This window comes from Oncorhynchus clarkii, chromosome 23, assembly GCF_045791955.1.
Source record: "Oncorhynchus clarkii lewisi isolate Uvic-CL-2024 chromosome 23, UVic_Ocla_1.0, whole genome shotgun sequence".
Taxonomy (NCBI): domain Eukaryota; kingdom Metazoa; phylum Chordata; class Actinopteri; order Salmoniformes; family Salmonidae; genus Oncorhynchus; species Oncorhynchus clarkii.
This window is the reverse complement of record NC_092169.1, coordinates 25101575-25123794: the sequence shown is the minus strand read 5'-3', so window position 1 is coordinate 25123794 and position 22220 is coordinate 25101575. Positions and strand designations below refer to the sequence as shown.

The 22220-nt window shown below is 41.4% G+C and overlaps 1 protein-coding gene across 1 annotated transcript in view; it reads right to left on the bottom strand.

Annotated features, from left to right (window-relative positions):
• The window catches only part of LOC139381348 (lysyl oxidase-like 4), a 67167-nt gene extending 46761 nt beyond the window's left edge, over window positions 1-20406 (bottom strand). The window contains exons 1-4 of the mRNA XM_071124805.1: window positions 20336-20406; window positions 18727-19074; window positions 16947-17254; window positions 16235-16449 (exon numbers count right to left, since the gene is read on the bottom strand). Coding sequence (XP_070980906.1) covers window positions 16235-16449; window positions 16947-17254; window positions 18727-19054 — 851 coding nt within the window. The 5' untranslated portion in view covers window positions 19055-19074; window positions 20336-20406. The remainder of the gene's footprint in view (window positions 1-16234; window positions 16450-16946; window positions 17255-18726; window positions 19075-20335) is intronic.
• Between the last annotated feature and the right edge of the window lie 1814 nt (window positions 20407-22220).

Here is a 22220-nt window from a genome sequence, read left to right as displayed (position 1 = left end):
TCCGTTTTGTTACCAAATCCCCATATACTACCCACCACTGTGACCTGTATGATCTCGTTGGCTGGCCCTCACTTCATACTCGTCGCCAAACCCGCTGGCTCCAGGTCATCTACAAGTCTCTGCTAGGTAAAGCCCGCCTTATCTCAGCTCACTGGTCACCATAACAGCACCCACCTGTAGCACGCGCTCCAGCAGGTACACCTCACTGGTCACCCCCAAAGCCAATTCTTCCTTTGGCCGCCTCTCCTTCCAGTTCTCTGCTGCCAATGACTGGAACGAACTGCAAAAATCTCTGAAGCTAGAGACTCTTACCTCCCTCACTAGCTTTAAGCACCAGCTGTCAGAGCAGCTCACAGATCACTGCAACTGTACATAGCTCATCTGTAAATAGCCCATCCAATCTACCTCATCCCCATACTGTATTTATTTATTTATCTTGCTCCTTTGCACCCCAGTATCTCAACTTGCACATTCATCTTCTGCACATCCTACCATTCCAGTGTTTAATTGCTATATTATAAATACTTTGCCACCATGGCCTATGTATTGCCTTATCTCTCTTATCCTACCTCATTTGCACATGCTGTATATGGATTTTTCTACTGTATTATTGATTATATGTTTGTTTATTCTACGTGTAACTCTGTGTTGTTGTATGTTTCTAACTGCTTTGCTTTATCTTGGCCAGGTCGCAGTTGTAAATGACAACTTGTTGTCAACTAGCCTACCTGGTTAATTAAATAAAGGTGAAATAAAAAAATAGCAATTTGCAATTTATTAATTTGTAAAGTTGCAGTGATCATTTAAAATGAGTAATCTAAAGATATATATTTTAAAAAGTCTGTCCGATTTCAAGGACTGTCAGCTTAAGAGGCAGACACAAGCTTATACTACACTAAATAAAGCATTATTTGAACTAACCGTGCAGAAAGTGTGGCTTCACATCGAACATTTTCAAAATAGTATGTTTTCAACAGGATTTGATCTCATAACCTCACGTCCCTAAAAGTTCCATAGTTCCCTACTCTACCTGCTAAACTACCGGTCTGGTGAAAAACACTGTACAAAATCCTAACTATATTTGTAACTAAGGTGTCCAGTATTTATTTATTTTTTTTACATTTTTTCTATTTCACCTTTATTAAACTAGACAAGTCAGTTAAGAAAAAAATATGATTTACAATGACCTGCTATACTATCCTGTCTGTGGGGAAAAGTATGAAGGCGACAGTGGTGGCTCAGTGGGGCCCTACTCCCCAAGTATTTACTGTGACAATAGGGCTCACAAGTGGCTCGGGTCAATGGGGGCAAGTTACTGGATGCCGAAGTCCCCAAACCTAGTCTGGGCTGGGTATCAGAATGGTGGTACCACAACATTTTGTTCAGGGGTATCGAGAGTGTGGTATCGTACAGGTGTGAGCATAATAAACACAGTTCCTTTCCCACATTCAGACGCACGGTTGTCAAGAGTGGTGGATATGAAAACAAGCATGACAGAAAAACAAATGATCCCAGTCCTCAGGGTGGCGCTCTGCCCCTTCAGGAGATAATGTATAGGAGACAGCGGGCATGCACAATTAATTTCATCATGGGTGATGAGGAAGGTAACGAGGGGGTATAGTCTGTAGTTCGATGTGCGCCCTCCTTTTCGTGGCATCATTGCATCAATGGTCCCCGAATTCCTATCTCCTGTCTTGAGAGAGGAGATTTCCTCTCTCCTTCAAAAGCAGGCTATTTGGGTGGCCCTCGTGTCAGATGTATAGAGCGGTTGGTACAGACGGTACTTCGTAGTTCCCAAAAGCAATGGAATGTTGCGTTCCATCATGGACTTGCATGTTTTAAACAAGGTTTGCAAGTTCAAAATGCTCACACTTCGTCTGTTATTGAAGTCGGTGCATCCCAGCAATTGGTTCACGTCCATTGATCTGAAGGATGCGTATTTTCACCCCACAGAAAGTTGAGGTTTCACTTCGAGGTTGTGGCCTATGAGTTTCTGGTCCTGCCTTTCAGGCTCTCTCTATCTCCCCACACCGTTTCCATGGTGGTGGAGGCAGCTTTGACACTGGTGAGATGCTGATCAGAGTATTGGCATATCTGGATGCTTGGCTGGTCCAGAGTTGTGGGAACAGGTGGAACTCCACCATGACACACTAGTTTCTAATATTCAGTCTCTGAGGTTCATAGTGAATCATCAGAAAAGCGGTTTGACTCCGGCTCAGAAAATTCAGTTTCAGTGTAATTTTGGTCCTGAATCATGCAATTTTGTCCCAAAAGAGAAGAGTCGCATTATGTCTCTGTCTGGCATGGTTTCAGTTGGGGCACTCTGTGCCTTTTTGCTTGTGCCTGTGGGTATTGTGTCTGATGGCCTCTATGATAGCTGTGGTGCCTCTGGGGCTTCTGTTGATGTGTCTCTTTCAATACTGGGCGATTGCTATGCGGCTTGATGCATCTCGCCACTGCCATCGGTTACTCAAGGTTCCCCGTCGTGCCAAAGGGTGTTGACTCCTTGGTGGGACGGGAGACTGCTGTTGTAGGGGATTCTCATGGGCTGGGTAGGGAGTGTTGTGTGTGGGCTACTCAGAAAGAGGGATTTGGACAACAGTGCAAAGGGTACTGCGTATCAATTAGCTAGGGCTACAGACTGTTTTGCTAGCGCTGAAACATTTCCTTCTGATGTTGGCGGGACAGAATGTGTTGCTAATGTCCGACAACATTAACAAGCATCCGCTTGTTCGGCGGGGACCCGTGAAGGGTTCCATGTCATCGGGATCTATTGTCCCAGGTGCATAGGATTGTTTGGCACCCACAATCACAGATATGGAATCTGTGGTTTTGGACCCTGAATTGTTGAATTTGACAGATTGGGGTTTGAGTGTTTGTGTCACGTTAGGACACAAACACTCAAGGAGTTTCTCCTTTTCAGAGTTCTTTGGTGGACATTTTGATGTTCTTTCAAGAGGTTTTTGAGAAGGGTCTTTACTTTTTCACATTGAAGGTTTATATGGCAGCCAATCTCGGCGTGTCATGTAGGGATTGACGGCTCTAACCCGGGGTGTCATCATCTGGTGGTGCGGTTCCTAAAAGGTGTACGTCGGCTCAGACTAGTACGTCGGCTCAGACACCTGAGACCTGGCTTTGGTCCTGAACGCTCTGTGTGAGCCTTCGTTTGAACCATTGGAGTCTGAGGACCTGAAGGTCCTTTCCTACAAGACTGCCCTGCTCATGGCCTTGGATCACCACACTCTATCAGTACACATTCCTGTTAGGAATGTGTACTGGGGACTCCAAAGTGCCTGGTGACTCCAAAGTGATGTTACAGTATGTCCTAACGCAGCTTTTGCTCCCAAGGTTATGCCTATGTCTTACAGGTCCCATGCTATGTCTTACAGGTCCCCTCCTCTGTTTGCTTGAAGTGAACAATGGAGGTTGCATGGTCTATGTCCGGTGCGCACTTTATGCACGTATATGGATAGGACCAAGGATATCCACGTTTGTGACCAGCTTTTTGTATGTTTTACTAATCCAGCTTGGGGTAGGTCACTTCCTAAGGGAACGACATATCACATATTTTGGCCCCGCACCGTCAGGGGATTTGGGCTCGCAAATAAAAGCTGCACCAAATTGAGGAAATTAATGTGATTCCTGGTATTATAGCCAGGAAGGCGGGGCTTCCGAGGGCGGGCTCAGTATCCATTGGCCCGTTGGGCGTGACTTTTCTTCAGGCAAATATGATTGGTTGTTGACTCCACATAGCATGCTATACCTCCTTTCCTCCTTCAGTATGATTTTTTTTGACAGTGCATTGTCATAGCCCTGATATTTTAAAGCAGCTAGAGTAAAGTCATGCTATGGTAAAGTGCTCACCAACTACATGATAAAAATACTTGTTTCCAGACTATGAAAGTTGTCTATGGGCCATGTAGGAGGGACTGAAATAAACATGTTTATTTAAATGTCTGTTAAGTTTAATATTATAATAGGCTACATATGTATGGGTTTCAAATAGCGCTTTCAAGTACCCAAATACACTGTTATCTAATGCTAACATTAGCATGTTTTGACGTAAAAACAATGGATGTAAACTGACACCAGGCATGCTTATATTTAGCATACATAAATAAGCATCAAAATAACTATAAAAAAATAAAAAGTTTTTTTGTCCTTAGTCACAACTTTTTTTTTACCTTCAGAGAATTGTGACAAACATAGCTAGCTTGACATGAAACTTAAAGCATTAATGGTTGAACTATCCCTTTAAGGCAGTGGTGTCAAACTCATTGCATGGAGGGCCAAGTGTCCGTGGGGTTTTCCTTTTAATTAAGACCTAGACAACCAGCTGAGGGGAGTTCTTCACTAATTAGTGGCCTAAGTTCATCAATCAAGTACAAGGGAGGAGCGAAAACCCGGAGACACGCCCTCCTATGAATGAGTTTGACACGTGCTTTAAATTAAGGCCACAAAAGTTGAATTACATGTGTGAGTAATGTTCAGGCAGACATATACTGTAGCAGTAAGGTTTGTTGTTGATTGAAACAGACATACGCTGTGAATTGAATTGAACACTTATTCTTAAACTACACACATAAAATAACTTGAACAGGTCTTCCCTGCGTCACCGTTGTTACACGTTCGTAACCCAGATAATCGACACACATATTCATAGGCATGCACACACACACACACACACACACACACACACACACACACACACACACACACACACACACACACACACACGGGAGAGATTGTCTGTGACATAATTGTGACCACACACCAATCAAACCAACTGTTTTCTCTCACCAGAAAATCACACTGACAATGAGTAAATTGAGCACTGAGGAAAGAAAAACACGTTTCGGCCTTATACTAGACTCTACATTTGATTCAATTATGGTATATTTCATTGAACTTTGGTTGAACTTGACCTAAGTTCACTTAACTTCAACCTAATTTTAAAGTGGCTTTAGGACATTAAAAGGCACTACATAAAACCCATGTATAATTACTACTATTCTAACTTTATTCATGCTACTTCTTCTGTCTTTATAGGTATTTATGGTGAGCTCTCTCTACAGTACACAAAACGATTGCACAAATCCCTCTTTCTCTGTAATGATTGCGCAGATGTTAGCCAGCTAACTAGTGTGTATATTATGAACACTTGTATGAACACACATTATGAACAGGTCGAATCAGGTTGAGAAAACAGACTTACTGTTCCTAGACTACACCTCTGACTCAGTAATGGTGTGTGTTTAAATGTGTTTAACCTCTCAAGAGCCCCAGTCTTCCTTAATAATCAGTGTGTTCGAGGCCTCCACCCCTCATTTACCAACCCACAGGGAGAGGGAGAGCAAGAGAGAGAGAGGCTAACGATAGGGGGACCTACCCCTGTTGCTAAATGACAACAGTCACCCTGCTGTTTCTGTTTTCAGCACCGTCACACTCCCTTACTTTCCTGACTGCCTTACTGCTTTGCCACTTTCTCTAGCTCTCCCCCCCCCCTCTCTCTCTCTCTTTCACTTCATCCCTCTCTCTTTATCTCTTACTCCTAGGAAGCTGTAGAGTATCTCCCTCCCTTACCATACAGTGCCAAAAGAAGGAGTACTGTTTGAACCCTGAATATTAATAACAACCACTTTAACCACCAAAGGCTTTGTCAGGGTAGTGGTTGTTGGGAACCACCGATCTAAGCACAGTTTTCAGTTGCGAAGGTGAAGTTACAGAGTTGCATAGTCTTTGTCCTCCTATCATATCAGGATAAACTTTTTCCATGGAATCAGAGATGACAGCCTATGAGCTCCTCCTTGGCTAGGATGATATCTTACACAATGAATGCAGTATGACATACCCATCAAAACAAAAAGCTATTTAAATTACAACTTGGGCTGAGCACCAGGGTTCATCGCTTCTCCACAACCACATAAAGCACAGCCGCAATACATAGGGCTACATAAATTAAAAGACGGCCATATAAATTAGAGACGAGCTCACTTAGGATCACTCAGATTGCTTAGATCTGAGACACAACCAAGACTGAATCGGACACACAAAATGTCACCCTAAGGAAAATGATACCCCCCTTCTTAGGGAGAGCTGAGCTGAAGTGCAATTAAACAAAATGGTGGTTGTAGGTCCTCAAATCTCCAGAGTGACAGAGAGAAACAGACGTTGCTGACACAGCGGGCCAAAGTAGGGCCCAAACTATAATTGGATAGCATCAGTGGCTCAGTCCCTGCCCTACACACTCTTCTTCACTCACACATTTACAATGCACGCATGCAAACATACTTACACAGACACACAAATTATGCACACATACATACTGTACATACACAGACACAGACACGCACAAAGGATGCATGTACACACACACACACACACACACACACACACACACACACACACACACACACACACACACACACACACACACACACACACACACACACACACACACACACACACACACACACACACACACACACACATCAACGGACACACACACAGCTATAATTGGGACGTTTTTTCTCTGGCGGCAGGCAGGGCAGAAATCCTGAAGAGCCTTACTCCTGCCCAACCTATAATTACAACATCTTCAGAGTCTCATCCAGACCAGGAGAGATGGACAGAAGCCAGGACGGGACAGGAGCCAGGAGGAGACAGGAGCCATATGCTCTGGTCTGGTCTGGGCTTTCTGAGAATGGACCAGAGACTGTCTGGTATATATGTCAATCCATGCCATGTCATGCCAGTCCATACAGTCCATACAGTTAATTAAAGGTGCAGTCTATAACTTTCATTTCAAGTTAAGTAAGTGCTATTTTTATTTAGCTTCTTCGACAACATTGTTTGAAGAAAGAAAGTAATGAAAGTTGCAGACTGCACTTTTAAGCCATTTCAGTCAACCAACCATCAGACACTCAATCACACAATCTTAGGATGTGGGATATAGGGCTATTCATAAAAACTGTTATGTCTTACAATTATCAACCAACCAGGGCTAAAATACTAATAAAATCTATTAGAAAAAAAATGTAATAGAGCAAAACTGGCCTTAATAACTATATAGACTTTAAACATGTATAACTGTAATGAGGTGAAAAACGATCTGGCCGTTCTAGGTCATATCAGAGTAATGTGATGACAGGTCTAAAGCTTTCATCAGCTGGACCAAAAGGCATACAAACACTTGGGTACTGTTCAGTAGGAAGGAAATGAAAGAAAATGCTTTGAAACAGATGGGAGTTTTGCCAATAAGAATGTCCCTTTTTGTTGTCAGTTTCCAGAAGTTTTCTCCCATTTGTGAACCCAACATCAGGTCAACCCTAGGACACAAAGACAGAACTGAATCAAAACAGATAGCCACCAAATGCCATCAAAAATGTCATTTAATTTAGTAAACTCAGAATGCAACAGAGACCTACTGATGAAAAAACAAACCGGACAATGGCCGTATCCTAATACCCGTGCAAGTAGGCATTTTGGGTATGCGAAATAAAATGTTTTATAGTAGACTGTGACATTTTGAAAAATGTGCATGCTTTAAATACCAGGTTGTCATACTCACTTTTACTTTTCATGCAGTAGAATCAAAGATGATCTATTATATTGATAAGACAGCCGAGTGAGCACTCTAACAATGGAAATACATGTCCTCAATGATTGAAGGCAGGCGAGATCAGGTGGGACTATTATAGGCCAATGAGAGGGCAGATACACAGGCACAGCTAACTAGTTTTCTAAAAGTTGCCGGAATGCACGTGCATCCACTTATATCAGTACTTATATCATTTGTAACGGCTTAAACATTACGAAATGTATATTTGATCAAATAAAGCCTCACGTAATTTGACGCTCTCTCATAAACCCTTTTTTTGTATGGAGGTCTATCTCACGCTGATAGATTTTGGGCGGAGTAAATCCTCATGCTTCATCTCTTCCTCTCTGGTAGAATTCACTGCACACTATTGAGGAAGAGAGTCATCTTTTCAGATCCACCTGTGTTTGACAACAACTGTTGTCAGCTGATAATGAGATAAGGGGACACACTGTACCTCAATGAACGAATGGCGGGAAACAACACAATTACGCATTAGATGACGCATTCTCACTATGGGTGAGTCTAGTATGTTAATACTTGTTGCTAACTGCATACATTTTAACTAAAGCATATGTTCTAAATAGTATGTCTATGATACCCAGAATGCAGTTTTATTAAGTAATAGGCAAGACAGATTTTGGACAAGGCCATTGGACTAGCATGCACTTGTGAAAACCGGACAAAGAAATGTTCCTGAATATATCGACCTTAGTTTTTTTCTTCTTTATTCCTTACTTTCTCTTTCTTTTCTTGAAAGCCTTGGTGTTTCTGTTCCTTTGACCTCAGAGGTTATAAAACAAGATGCCAACAGAAGTCAGCTGCCTGTGAAGGCTTCAGGCCAAGTCCTTCAGGCTACACCAATCTTGTCCATCTTCACTCACCACTCCCTCTCCCCCTTCCTCCCTCTCCTTGATGCGTAGTCAGACTCAGCTCCATTCAAGGAATACTGCGAAAGCTATAACTACCCCATCTATCCTCTTCTCTTTCATCTGCTGTTCTGTTTAGGCAGAAATTAAGAAATGCATTTCACTGTACTTGTGCACGTGACAATCAGTGGTGTGAAGTACTTAAGTAAAAATATACAGAACACAAATATAAACGCAACATGTAAAGTGTTGGTCCCATGTTTCAAGAGCTGAAATAAAAGACCACAGAAATGTTCCATAAGCACAAAAACCTTATATCTTTCAAATTGTGTGCACCAATTTGTTTACTGTTAGTGAGCATTTCTCCTTTTCCAAGATAATCCATTCACCTGACAGGTGTGGCATATCAAGAAGCTAACTAATTAGCATGATCATTACACAGGTGCACCTTCTGCTGGGGATCATAAAAAGCCACTCTAGAATGTGCAGTTTTGTCACACAACACAATGCCACAGATGTCTCAAGTTTCGAGGGAGCATGCAATTGGCATGCTGACAACAAGAATGTCGACCAAAGCAGTTACCAGATAATTGAATGTTCATTTCTTTAGCATAAGCCGCTGCCAACATCGTTTTAGAAAATGTGGCAGTACGTCCAACCGGCCTCACAACCGCAGACCACGTATATGGCGTTGTGTGGGCGAGCAGTGTCTGTGACCAACAAATACATATCTGTATTGTAACGGTTTTCTTGAGTCGAAGGAGAGGCGGACCAAAACGCAGCGTGGTGATTATTCATGGTTCTTTAATAAAGAAACTATACATGAATAGACTAACAAAACAAGAAATGTGAAAAAACCAAAACAGCCCTATCTGGTGCAAACACAGAGACAGGAACAATCACCCACAAACACACAGTGAAACCCAGGCTACCTAAATATGGTTCCCAATCAGAGACAATGACTAACACCTGCCTCTGATTGAGAACCATATCAGGCCAGACATAGAAATAGACAAACAAGACATCCAACATAGAATGCCCACTCAGATCACATCCTGACCAACCAAAACATAGAAACATACAAAGCAAACTATGGTCAGGGTGTGACATGTATTCCCAGTCATGTGAAATCTACAGATAAGGTACTTGTCACGTTCTGACCTCTATTTCCTTTGTTTTGCATTTATTTAGTATGGTCAGGGCGTGAGTTGGGTGGGCAGTCTATGTTTGTTTTTCTATGTTTTGGGGCAGTTCTATGTTTTCGGCCTAGTATGGTTCTCAATCAGAGGCAGGTGTCATTAGTTGTCTCTGATTGAGAATCATACTTAGGTAGCCTGGGTTTCACTGTTTGTTTGTGGGTGATTGTTCCTGTCACTGTGTTTGTTGTCACAGGATAGGACTGTTTTGCGTTTTCACATTTCTTGTTTTTGTTAGTTTGTTCATGTGTAGTGATTTATTAAAACATGAATAACCACCACGCTGCGCTTTGGTCCGCTTCTCTTCCTCCTACAGACGAACGCCCTTACAGTACTATTGAATTTATTTCAATTAACTGATTTCCTCATATGATCTTTAACTCAGTAAAATCAATGTTGCATGTTGCATGTTGCATTTATATTTTTGTAAAGTATACTTTAAAGTACTACTTAAGCAGTTTTTTTTGTATCTGTACTTCACAATTTATATTTTTAACTTAACTTTTAATTCAGTACAAAAAAAAAAAAAAAACTTTTATCCATACATTTTCCCTGACACGTATTCTTTATATTTTGAATGCTAAGCAGGACAGGAAAATTGTCTAATTCACCCACTTCTCAAGAGAACATCCCTGGTCACCCCTTCTGCCTATGATCTGACAGACTCACTAAACACACATGCTTCGTTTGTAAATGATGTCTGAATGCTGAAGTGTGCCCCTGGCTATCCGTGAATTTAAAAAACAAGAACATGGTGCCACCTGGTTTGCTTAATATAAGGAATTTGAAGCCAGGAAGGGACAGGAGCCATATGCTCTGGTCTGGTATGGTCTTTATTTTGATACTTAAGTATATTTTAGCAATTACATTTACTTTGGATACTTAAGTATATTTAGAAATAGGGTGACTTTCACACTTTCTATTAAGGTGTCTTTAATTTTTATTCAAGTATGACAATTGGGTACTTTTTCCACCACTGGTGACAAAAAAATGGAAACTTTACTGTGGTATCCAGGCCTGATGCAGTGTTGACCTGGCTGACCTGGCTGACAAATAATTGCCTATAGGGGTGAAGGGGGTGAAGGAAGGAGTGAGTGAGTCATTGAGCAGCATGGAGTATTCGAGAGAAGTAACACGCACTGCTGTTCTGGGGTTATGAGTGGAGCTCTGCAATTCAGAAGCCGGATGGGAGGGAGGGAAAAGGGAGCCAGTCCAGGCGCATGTAGCCAGTACTTAAAAAAAGCTCATACCAATCACTGTGCCCCCTCATATTTATCCTGTAATTTGTATTTATTATATATATAAATAACTAGCTACCAAGAACCTTTTTCAGACTATCAATCAAGTTAGAGTAGCTTGCTTGTCTAACTATATTAGCTGGAAAGCCTGCTGGCAAGGTTGGTAGACTTTAAAAAATCTAGCAACTACTAAATGTACTGAATAAGACTCACATTACCTTCAATCTTTAACCCAGATTTTAGCAGAGATACAGAGAAGCATATTTACTTCCTTTAAAAAAATTACCGCCAGTCATGAAGTTAAAGACCACTCAAGGGGAGTGCTTAGATATGCATAAAAATTCCCAAACCATCCATACTTTATGCCCCCTCAGAGTATTGGGGTGCTTGACACCCCTGGTGTGCTTCCATACTATTGTAGCCTATACTGTGTAAGAGTATTAACGGCACTTCCTAGATTGGGTCGGGAGCGGAAACAAAATAATTCCCTCTGTCAGAGCTCTCGCTCCGATCTTGTGGAGGTGTTTTTCTAGTCGGTCACCATCTCGTGGGCCGCAGTTGATCTGGAGTGCACTGTATCCTGGGTGGGCAAGCTTTCATTTCGGTGTGTTGGTGGGGGAGATTTTCTCACAAGGTGTTTTTGGAATTATATGATTTTGTGCACATTCTAATATATATATATATATATATATATATATGTATATATACTGTACATACGGAGGCAGTTTCTGTAAGACTGCTTTGTAATGAAATAAAAGAGAAAATGCAGCTCTCTTACAGACAGAGAGGTCCATCCCACATTTGTATACAGACTACAATGGGTCCTAAAATTGTCCCCTGTGATAAAATGTATTGCGGAATGGTAGACTGTGTCCAAGGGTTTCAAAACAGAGGTTGCTGCATGCATGTAAACAATATCATCAAAATCCAATACAGGGAGAAGCGTTGTCTTAACAATCTTTCTCCTATTTTCAATACTGGGGTATGATTTATTTCGACATAAAAAACAATCTTAGCTTCTTAGTCAGATTTTCTATCTGCGATACGAAGAACAACTTGTCATCAATCCAGACACCCAGGTACCTACAGTATATTGAGAAACAAGCTCAATTTGGGCTCCATTTGTAGCGTAAATATGCAGATTGTGACATTTTGTGACCTAGAGAACAGTATGAGCTTGGTTTTACTTGTATTTAACACATATTTAAGAACTAAGTGATTTCTGAATTGAATCAATGTCATGCTGAAGTTCACGAATGGCCTGCTACACCAAGGTGGCACAGGAATACAAAACTGTGTCATCTGCATAGAGATGAATGTTACAAGTATTAACAGTGTTTCCTATGTCATTAATATACAAGGTGAACAATAATGGACCCAAAATTTAACCCTGAGGAACACCTTTTTGAATCTCAAGAAATACAGATTTAACCCCATCTATGAAGATGGCCTGAGTTCTGTCGCTAAGATAATTCTGAAACCATAAACAGGCTGTATATCCCAGGCCTGTTTTTGGTAACTTCTTCAGCAAAACAGAATGATCAACAGTGTTGAATGACTTTGACAGCTCTTTTTAGCATCCAAGGCATTGACAAGATCATTAACAACTAGCGTGGATGCTGTGGTAGTACTATACCCAGGTCTAAACCCTGATTGGTTTATATTAAAAATACAATTATCAGATAAAAAATAAACAAAGTTGTACATTAACCAATGATTCAAGAATCTTAGCTAAAGAAGGTAGTCTTGAAATGGGGCGATAGTTGTCAAGATCATTTGTATCCCTTATGAAGTGGCAGCACATAAGCGGATTTCCATGCTTTTGGATACTTCCTGATAACAATGTTAAATAAAAAATGTGGGCTACTGATCCAGCAATAAAGGGAGCTGCATGCTTAAACAGAACAGGTTCCAAATGATCAGCCCCTGTGTTTTTTTGTTGTTGTCTAATGTTAGCAAAGCATCCAGGGCATCTTTATCAGTGAATTTGCGAAAAGAAAACTCCTAACCAGCATTTTCAGTATCATTCAATAGATTTTCACCATCAACATCCAAACTACTCTTTTCAAGAGATGGCTTGAGATACATTCTAATGTATAGCCCGCAGAGATAAAATGGTGACTAAATGCATTAATGATACATTTAGTCAGTAATAGGGCCACAATCTAAATGAATGCATTGGGGTAGAGAAAAGGAGACACAACCCTTCAGTGATGTTACAACTTTCCAAAATGTACCTGGGTTCCCTATACATTTATATAGTGTATTAATATAATCATCAGATTTGGCTTTTTTAACTAGTTTTATACTAGTTTATACTCAGAAGGGTTGGATCTTGGCATCCGTATATCCCTGACACATACAATGAGAGAGTGATCACTAATATCCAAAGCAAAAACCCCAGTCCCAGCATATTTATCTGGAGTATTTGTAAATATGGGGTAAATCAAAATCGATTTTGTAGGGTCCTTTAAGTTTGGACGAGTAGGCTTAGTAATCAGCTGGGACAAATTTAGGTTAGTACAGAAATCCTTTACAATCCTGCCTCCTGCGTTCCCCATGCAAGATTAAACTCTCCAGCGATCAACACCTCTTGGGTAGTAAAAATGGCAATTAAATCAGTGAGTTCGTTTAGTGCACACTTCTTGGCAGAGGGTGGACGATAGATTCCTGCAACTGTTCTTTTTTTGTTTGAACCCAACTGAAGACTTAAAGCCAACAATTAAAAGTGTTTAGGACTAGAGGTAACCTTTAAAAGAGACACAGAAAGAAGAATATTTGGGTGAATAGCAACACCACCACCTTTGCCTTTCTTATCTGCCCTAAACACATTGTAACCATCCATAGCATCCTCAGAGTCCAGGTTTTAACAGTTAACCAAGTTTCAGAAAAAATACAAATATCAGGGTTTGCCTGAGAGGCTCAGATCTTGACATTATCCATTTTAGGTAATAAACTATGAATGTTAAGATGTAAAAATCTCAAACCTTTTCTGCATTTAAAATCACACGAAGTTTCAATACAAAGATCTGATTAAACTTATTAGGACAATAAAACAAAGTAGGAATAACAATTACATTTCTCCGATTAGCACATTCAGATACAACATGTGGAACTCTCACAGTGACCAAAGAGGAGATGGTAAAAACTGACTTACATGTAATGCTAATATTGTCCTCACATCAATTTAGTTGACCAATAGGCCATTCTTTAAGGTTCATGTCCTTCCCCTCATTTAACAGAAGGTGGCGTAGTCTACTAGGACCTATAGGGTTAGGTTGCCACATCAGTAAGAGGAGCCGTACCAGGTGTAACATGGTGAGTCTTTGCAGTCATTAAACAGCCAGTGTTATATTTATATGAGGATCTCCCTTCATTCTAAAAGCTGGTGTAGTCATTTTATTACAGCCCGCCCATTCCCACCCCTTATACAAACACGAGCTAAAGATATAATGATGTAATTGAAACATCTGGCACAAAAAAACTGGTTGACAGGCAAACAGACCAATCAAATATTTTACAACATGAAAATTGACCAGTCCGCTCACTTTCACGTAGCATGACAGGAAAATGTCTAGTGAGGAAATGAACTGGCTAAAACAGTAGCTCTCTTTAAACAGTTACAGGATTCTAACACCTGGAGTATAGAACAGATGTTATGGTCAGCTCAATCACACGCACGTACATACAAGCACACACACGAACACACACTGACACACACAGCTCGCCACAGTAGTTGGAGCCCATACGGAGAATGAATGTCTCAACTTTGAGTCGCACAGGACAAAACTTTCAGGAAATAATTACAGTAGGATGTCCAAGTAGGTCTGGACAGAGGACTTTCCTTCATAATGGGACAGAAATAGTCATGCTAATGTGTGGTCCTCCCTCGTTTATGAATCAAACCATCCTGAAACCACTGTTTTCCACAGGGTCAGAGGATATGCAGTTGAGTGACTGAGAAATGTTAGTTCTATCCGGAATCCTTGGGATGTCCCTAACCTTAACCCTAACCTTAACCATAACCATAATCCTTACCTAACCCTAACCTTAACCCTTACTTTAATCATTTTAAATGTAAACTTCAATGGGGTAGGAACATCCCAAGGACCCTAACCCACACACACATACACACCTACACATACTAAGTCTCTCTCTCTCTCACACACACACACACACACACACACACACACACACACACACACACACACACACACACACACACACACACACACACACACACACACACACACACACACACACACACACACACACACTGCTCTCTATAATATGCCTGGGCTGGCAGAACATGAGCAGTGTCCTCAGAGGGAACAGCAGGTAAAGGTGAGGAGATGAATGGTTGAGTTAAACTCCCTGTGAGTGATCTGCCAATACCACCAGTCCCTCCACAAAAAGCCCTGTCTCTCTCCAGTTCCCTATATGCCTCTGTATTGATGGGCCAGTTAAATAACAATCAGTATAGATATTAGAGCTCATCACTGGGATCTATAAGTTTGAGTGGAGCTGTTTGTCTGGGCTGAGAGGGCAGGGAAAGGGAGATGACATCAGAGAGAGAGGATGGGAAGAGAGAGAGGTGGGAGAGGGAGGGGTGGGAAAGAGAGCAAGGAAGAGGGGGATGAGGTAGAGAGAGAAAGAGCAGAGAGACGGCGAGAGGGAGAAAGGGAGAGAGAGAGAGATGAGGTAGAAAGAGGGGGAGAGAGATAGAGAGGGAGAAAGAGGGAGACAAGTTATCTTTATCATCTTCCCTGTCCTTATTCTGGGCAGGGTGCCTTGGAGGAGGGAAAGAAGGGAGAGAGAATGAGAAAAAGAGAAAAGAGAGAGGGGAGGCTGGAGGAGGGAGATAAGGCAGACAATAGCCTTTACACTCCAGTCTGAACACCAGTGACTTAAATGAGTATTCAAATTGATGTCTCTGTTTTTACATTCTCTTCTCTATACGTTTATTCAATTTACGTTTTTGTATCATTTCACAATAGGATTAATGTCAATGCTGTCACAGTCCAGGAGTCAGCGCCAATAGCGCAGTACTTAACAACTGTAAGGCATCCATATTAGGAACTCCTGAAGATGTTAGACAAGAAAAGTCCATCACGTATTTAAAAAAAAAAAATCCTTTATCTGAGAACTGGCAATCTAGGACACTTTGACTAACAACTGAGAAAGTTATGCCTGATAACTGAGGGACTTCTTAATATGAACACCATAGAAATGAGGACATGAGTACATCAGGAAACAAATCGTAGCCCTGTCTGAAATCTACCCTTTCCAACTATTTGCAGGTCTGTGGGCAAAATGGAGGGGTTGACTTACTTGTATGTTCTTTCGTTGTGTAGTTCTGCCTCAGGGAACCCCAGCATTCCACACACCACTTTGCTGCTGTTGAGGTTCCAGCCCAGGTCACACACCTGCCTCCATCTCCCAGCATGCTTCACTTGCACCACACCCTCAGTGATCAGGGCCCGCTTCTTAGTGTGCATCAGGATGGGTCGCAGACGCACCTCCTGAATGCGCACCTTGCTGGAATACTGAGAGAGAAGGGGGAGGGGATTTCTCAAGCCTGTAGAATAGTTTGATCAAGGACACTTTCAAATTCAGTTGACCTACACAATGAATTTATCAACTGTGACAGTAAAGAGATTGATTGACTATTGGCATTGGCAGTATCGGTGGTTGATCAGCAAGTGCCGAAGTTATGGAGTGGCAACAAGTAGCCTAGTGGTTAGAGCATTGGGCCAGTAACAGAAAGGTTACTGGATCAAATCCTCGAGCTGACAAAGTCATCTTTCTGTAGTTCTGCCCCTGAACATGGCAGTTAACCCACTGTTCCCCTATAGGCTGTCATTGTAAAATAAGAATTTGTTCTTAACTGACTTGCCTAGTTAAATAAAGGTAAAACATTTATAATGGAGTTGGTGGTGCCCACTGTAGCTGCTTACCAAGTTGTATGCTGTTTTAGTCTACAGTACCTACTTTACTGCTAGGGGTAGCAGGGATAGAGAGTATAAGGTCTAATGCTACCTACCGGGTTGTAGAGGTGCTGTCTCAGCCTGGGGCTCTCCGGGAGGTGTCCGTTTCCCTGATGGGCCTGTCGGGGGTTACTGCGGCTGGCCAGAATGCTCTGCCACTGGGGCGAGGGACTGACATCCGGACGCAGGGCAACCGACTGACCATTACGCGAACCTGTGACCTGGTCCAGTCGTCTCTCCGGACTGCAGACCACGCCAAGGTCCTCAGAGTGCTTACAGTCATTGACGCCCCAGCCGTTATGTTTACAGTCTTTCAGAGTCTTCTCTGTGCCGTCACAACGCACATTGTCCATCCAGATAGGACCTGGGGACGGCGGAAACAAGGTTATTATCGGATATGGACATCAATTTGTCATTGATAGAAGTAAGGAGGCAGGGAGGGATAAATGGCTGGGTGGGTGGGTGGGTGGATGGATGGATGGATTTATGAGTGGTTGGGTGGGTAGATGGATGGATGGATGGATCCGTGGATGGATGAATTTAAATGACTAACTGAATCATCTATCCATTCCCTCTTTCCCTCATTCACTGATACAGTATATATATATTTTTTGAGTAAACACAGTAAATACCACCAATTAATATAATCAAAATAACCCTGCAGTGACTGAGCCGAGTTCGCCAGCGTCATAAAGATACAACGATAACTTATAGGACTTCACTGCACTGCTTATTACAGCCACTGCCTGGCAGCCTGGCGATATACGGCCTGAGAGGAGCATTTGTTTTACAGTAATGACAGCCTTGCCCTGCCAGCGACGTGCTACACTTGCCTTGGTTTATGGACATTCTTTATTGCCCCCTTTAAATTCCAATTAAAATGGAAGAGCGAGTGAACCGACAGAGCAGCAGCTAGGCTAGGCTGTCTAGCACCACCACCCTATCATGCAGCCTGGTCTCATAGACTAGATGTAACATAGTAAACCCGGGACACTGAAATTAGTAGGATATGTTACCTGGGTATTGTTACATAAGAATGATGATTACTTATGGCAAAACTGAAAATAGGGTGGTTGGTCGAAGTAGATTGGTTGGCGTATAACACGAATGTCTAGCAACCCAAAGGCTGCGAGTTCGAATCTCATTGTGGACAACTTTAGCATTTTAGCAACTTTTCTACAACATTACTCTTTAGCTACTTTTCATCTACTTGCATGTTAGCTAACCCTAACTCTTTAACCTTAACCCTTTTAGCAAACCCTTTCCCCAACCTTAACCCTTTTAGATAACCCTTCCCCTAACCCTTTATCCTAACTCCTAAACTAAACTTAACACTAATCCCTAACCACTAGCCCAGCTAACATTAGCCAGCTAGCTATAGTTAGCTACGTTTTCGCAAATCCGTTATGTATAGTATGTTTTGCAATGTGTAACATATCATACTAAATAGAGTGTATTTGATTTATGTACAGAATAATACAAAATGCTATGAGACCAGGTTGCAGCCTGGGATAGGCTACTGCTGTTTTGAAATTACTAAATGTGCAGCCAATGCAATATGGTAAATCAGGCCCGGCAGTAAAAGTCAAGTGCCAGGTGTTTAGGAAATGGAGGGTTTGAAGAAAGTTATTTAAGTTAGAAAGCAGATGCACTATTTACAGAAAGATAGGCCTATGCATTGTCATTTGACAGATGGAAAAGATTGGAAATCAACAGGTGACTGTGTTTGTTTAATTTACCTTTCAATTGTAAAGAGTATATTATCTGTATTATGTTATAGAAATAAAGATTACATTTGATCGTTGCAAAATGCAACACCTGTTCTGGAACATTTACCATCACCCTCTCCATATTTGGCACTGTGCGCCCATGTCATGCCGGTCTGGAAGCCCAGCTCCCGGCAGACGACATTGGCCAGTTTGATGTCCACTTCATCATCACACACCGTCCCCCACGTGTTGTTGTGCAGCACCTCTACACGACCCTCGTTATGTCCCTGGGCATGGTTTCCCGCAAGGCGCACCTTGCCCACGGGAGCCTGAGCGCGTGCGGTCCTGCTGCGTGGTGATGATGACGACGGTCGGCGGGGTTCGGAATGCGTTGGGGGGGAGAGGAAGAGGAGGAGCAAAGAACTCAAGCAGGTGAGGAAGATGCGAGGCATCATGTCTGAGTATGGAGAGGCGCCTGGGGGAGGAGGGGAGAAAGAGAGAGAGAGAGAGAGAGAAAGGGTCAGAGTCATCAACATAATTTAGTTTTGAATGTTGGGTTATTGACTGTAAGTAATAACAATTGTATTACTCGATTGGATTTTATAGTGTTCAATAGTATTGTATTCAGAGGTGATTATTTCCAATTAGATATTTAGCTCCATAATGCTGCACTGATAGTCACTTGAAAAATAAGAGGCCCTATCTGGGCTCAGCCAGCATGGAATTGTTAACGAGAAGAGAGAGAAAGCCATGGCTATCCTCAAATAGGCCAATACTGACATCATCTGGACAGAGTTTATAGATGAATGAAGAGGAAGATGACTTGATAGAAACCAGTCTAATATGGGCAGAATATGAATAAACTATTACATTTCCAACACTACATTTCCAACATTCTGTTCAACCACAGAACTATAATTTCATTTCACACAAACGTAGAGGTATAATTAGTCTATAAGTATTTCAGTACTCAAAATCTAACCTCCCATATGTACAAAATATCACCTTGGGGCTACTGAAACCAATTTCACCCCAGACAGACACAGACAATCAGACAGACATGCATGTTATATAAATGTCATACCTAGCATTGCACAACACTATAACCTTACTAAATAGACATTCACTGTGTGCACTGAAACACGAGTATACACTTAGATCACATTTTACATTGAGATGCACAGAAGACATTACAATAATTTCACTTTCTTACTGTAATTACATGTAAATACCCCAGAAAGTGATTTGAATCAGAAAGCAACCATTATCAGGAATTGGTGAGTATGGCATAACAATTCCACATTTTAATTAAACACCTGTAACATCCAACATCAATGATGTCAGTTTCACAGACCCAGATAAATCCTACTCCTGGATTCCATTTTGTTGGGTGGGTATTTGCATGTATAAATCAATGTGGCTTCATAGGCATAGCCTAAATGATACCTGGACTATGTTAAATCTTCATTTAAAAAGGTTGAGTCACAGACATGGTTGATGTTCATCATATCACATGTTTTAATCCTTGCCTAACTAATCTAGAATGAAGCAACCACTCATGTTGAACCATCTGAGATAATCAGCCAAGAGCCAACATGTAAACTTTACAAAAATGACCTAGACTAATATACTTCAATTACAATTCATATTATAAATCAAAACCAAAAGCACTGCAATAAGGTTAATAAAAAGTCATTAAATAAAACCAACCTAAAATAAGAGTAAAGTGGACTAACCTGTTAGAAAGCTACAGACACAGCAGTCCTAGACGTCCCAGACTGGGAGAGGAGAGAGTAACTGAGTGAATGAGTGTGCCTACTAGATGGGGTCCCTGGTCAATCCCTCTGCTCCTCCCTTCCTCTCATTCCCTTCCTCCATTCATCACTTCCTTCCCTCCCACATTTCTCTGTCTCTCTCTCCATGTACCTCTCTTTCTCTGTGTCTCTCTCTTTCTGTGTCTCTCTCACTCATTTGTATATAATTTCACTGTTGCACATAGTCCCACAAATATCTGTACTATTAGATCCTAAATGTAGTCACATGTAACAAAGAAAGTCTATTCTCACAACCCACTATATATCCTATACACTCATAGGGAGCCAAATGTCAACAGTTAAAACGGTGAAGTGAACAGTTCAGTTTGTATCCCTCACTCCAAACAGCCTAACCGACCACTCGGAGGAGTCGGTATGGTCCTAAAGCACAACGTTGCCTCATTTTATATCACATTCTAATGATAAAACTGGGGGGGACAAAAATGCAATTTCAGAATGTGAAGGGGACATGTCCCCCCATCCCCAGTGAAAGTTATGCTCCTGTATATATAAATACAGTGTCAAGAAAAAGTATGTGATCCCTTTGGAATTACCTGGTTTTCTACATACATTGGTCAAAAAAATCTAGGTCACAACAATAGACAAACACAGTCTGCTTAAACTAATAACACACAAAAAAGTATACATTTTTCATGTCTTTACTGAACACACCGTGTAAACATTCACAGTCCTGGGTGGGAAAAGTATGTGAAACCTTGGATTAAATAACTGGTTGACCATTCTTTGGCAGCAATAACCTCAACCAAACGTTTTCTATAGTTGCGGATCAGACCTGCACAACGGTCAGGAGGAATATTGGACCATTCATCTTTACAAAACTGTTTCAGTTCAGCACTATTCTTGGGATGTCTGGTGAACTGCTCTTGAGGTCATGCCACAGCAACTCAAATCAAATCAAATGTTATTGATCACATACACATGGTTAGCAGATGTTAATGCGAGTGTAGCGAAATGCTTGTGCTTCTAGTTCCGACTATGCAGTAAAATCTAAGAAGTAGTCTAACGAATTCACAACAACTACCTTATACACACAAATACACACATGTAAAGGGATGAATAAGAATATGTACATATACAGTTGAAGTTGGAAGTTTACATACACCTTAGTCAAATACATTTAAACTCAGTTTTTCACAATTCCTGATATTTAATCGTAATAACAATTCCCTGTTTTAGGTCAGTTAGGATCACCACTTTATTTTAAGAATGTGAAATGTCAGAAAATTGTAGAGAGAATTATTTATTTCAGATTTTATTCCTTTCATCACATTACCAGTGGGTCAGAAGTTTACATACACAATTAGTATTTGGTAGCAATGCTTTTAAATTATTTAATTCAGTCAAACGTTTCGGGTAGCCTTCCACAAGCTTCCCACAACAAGTTGGGTGAATTTTGGCCCATTCCTCCTCACAGAGTGTCAGATATCTCCCAAAGGAGATGTGGGTGTTGAGTCAGGTGCAGGAGAGTTTTGAGCAAGTTTTGAAAAGGTGTCGTGGAAATTTCCTCTATTTACCAAATCATGGGAGCAAACCACACACACAAGTCAGAGTTAGTTATAAAAGTCCATCTTTAATTATATAAGCTCTATCACAACCCTGTGACTCTCAGATTGATTCAGTGTCTCCCAGTGAATCCTCTGAGAGCCCCCTTACAATGCAACTGAGTTCCTTTAATAGCAAAGACACACATAGTCAGACAGCATAGACATAACTCATCGTTCAGCTTTGTCTCCTTTCCCAAACCATAAACCAATCCTCCAAATCAACAGGCATATATCAAATTGTC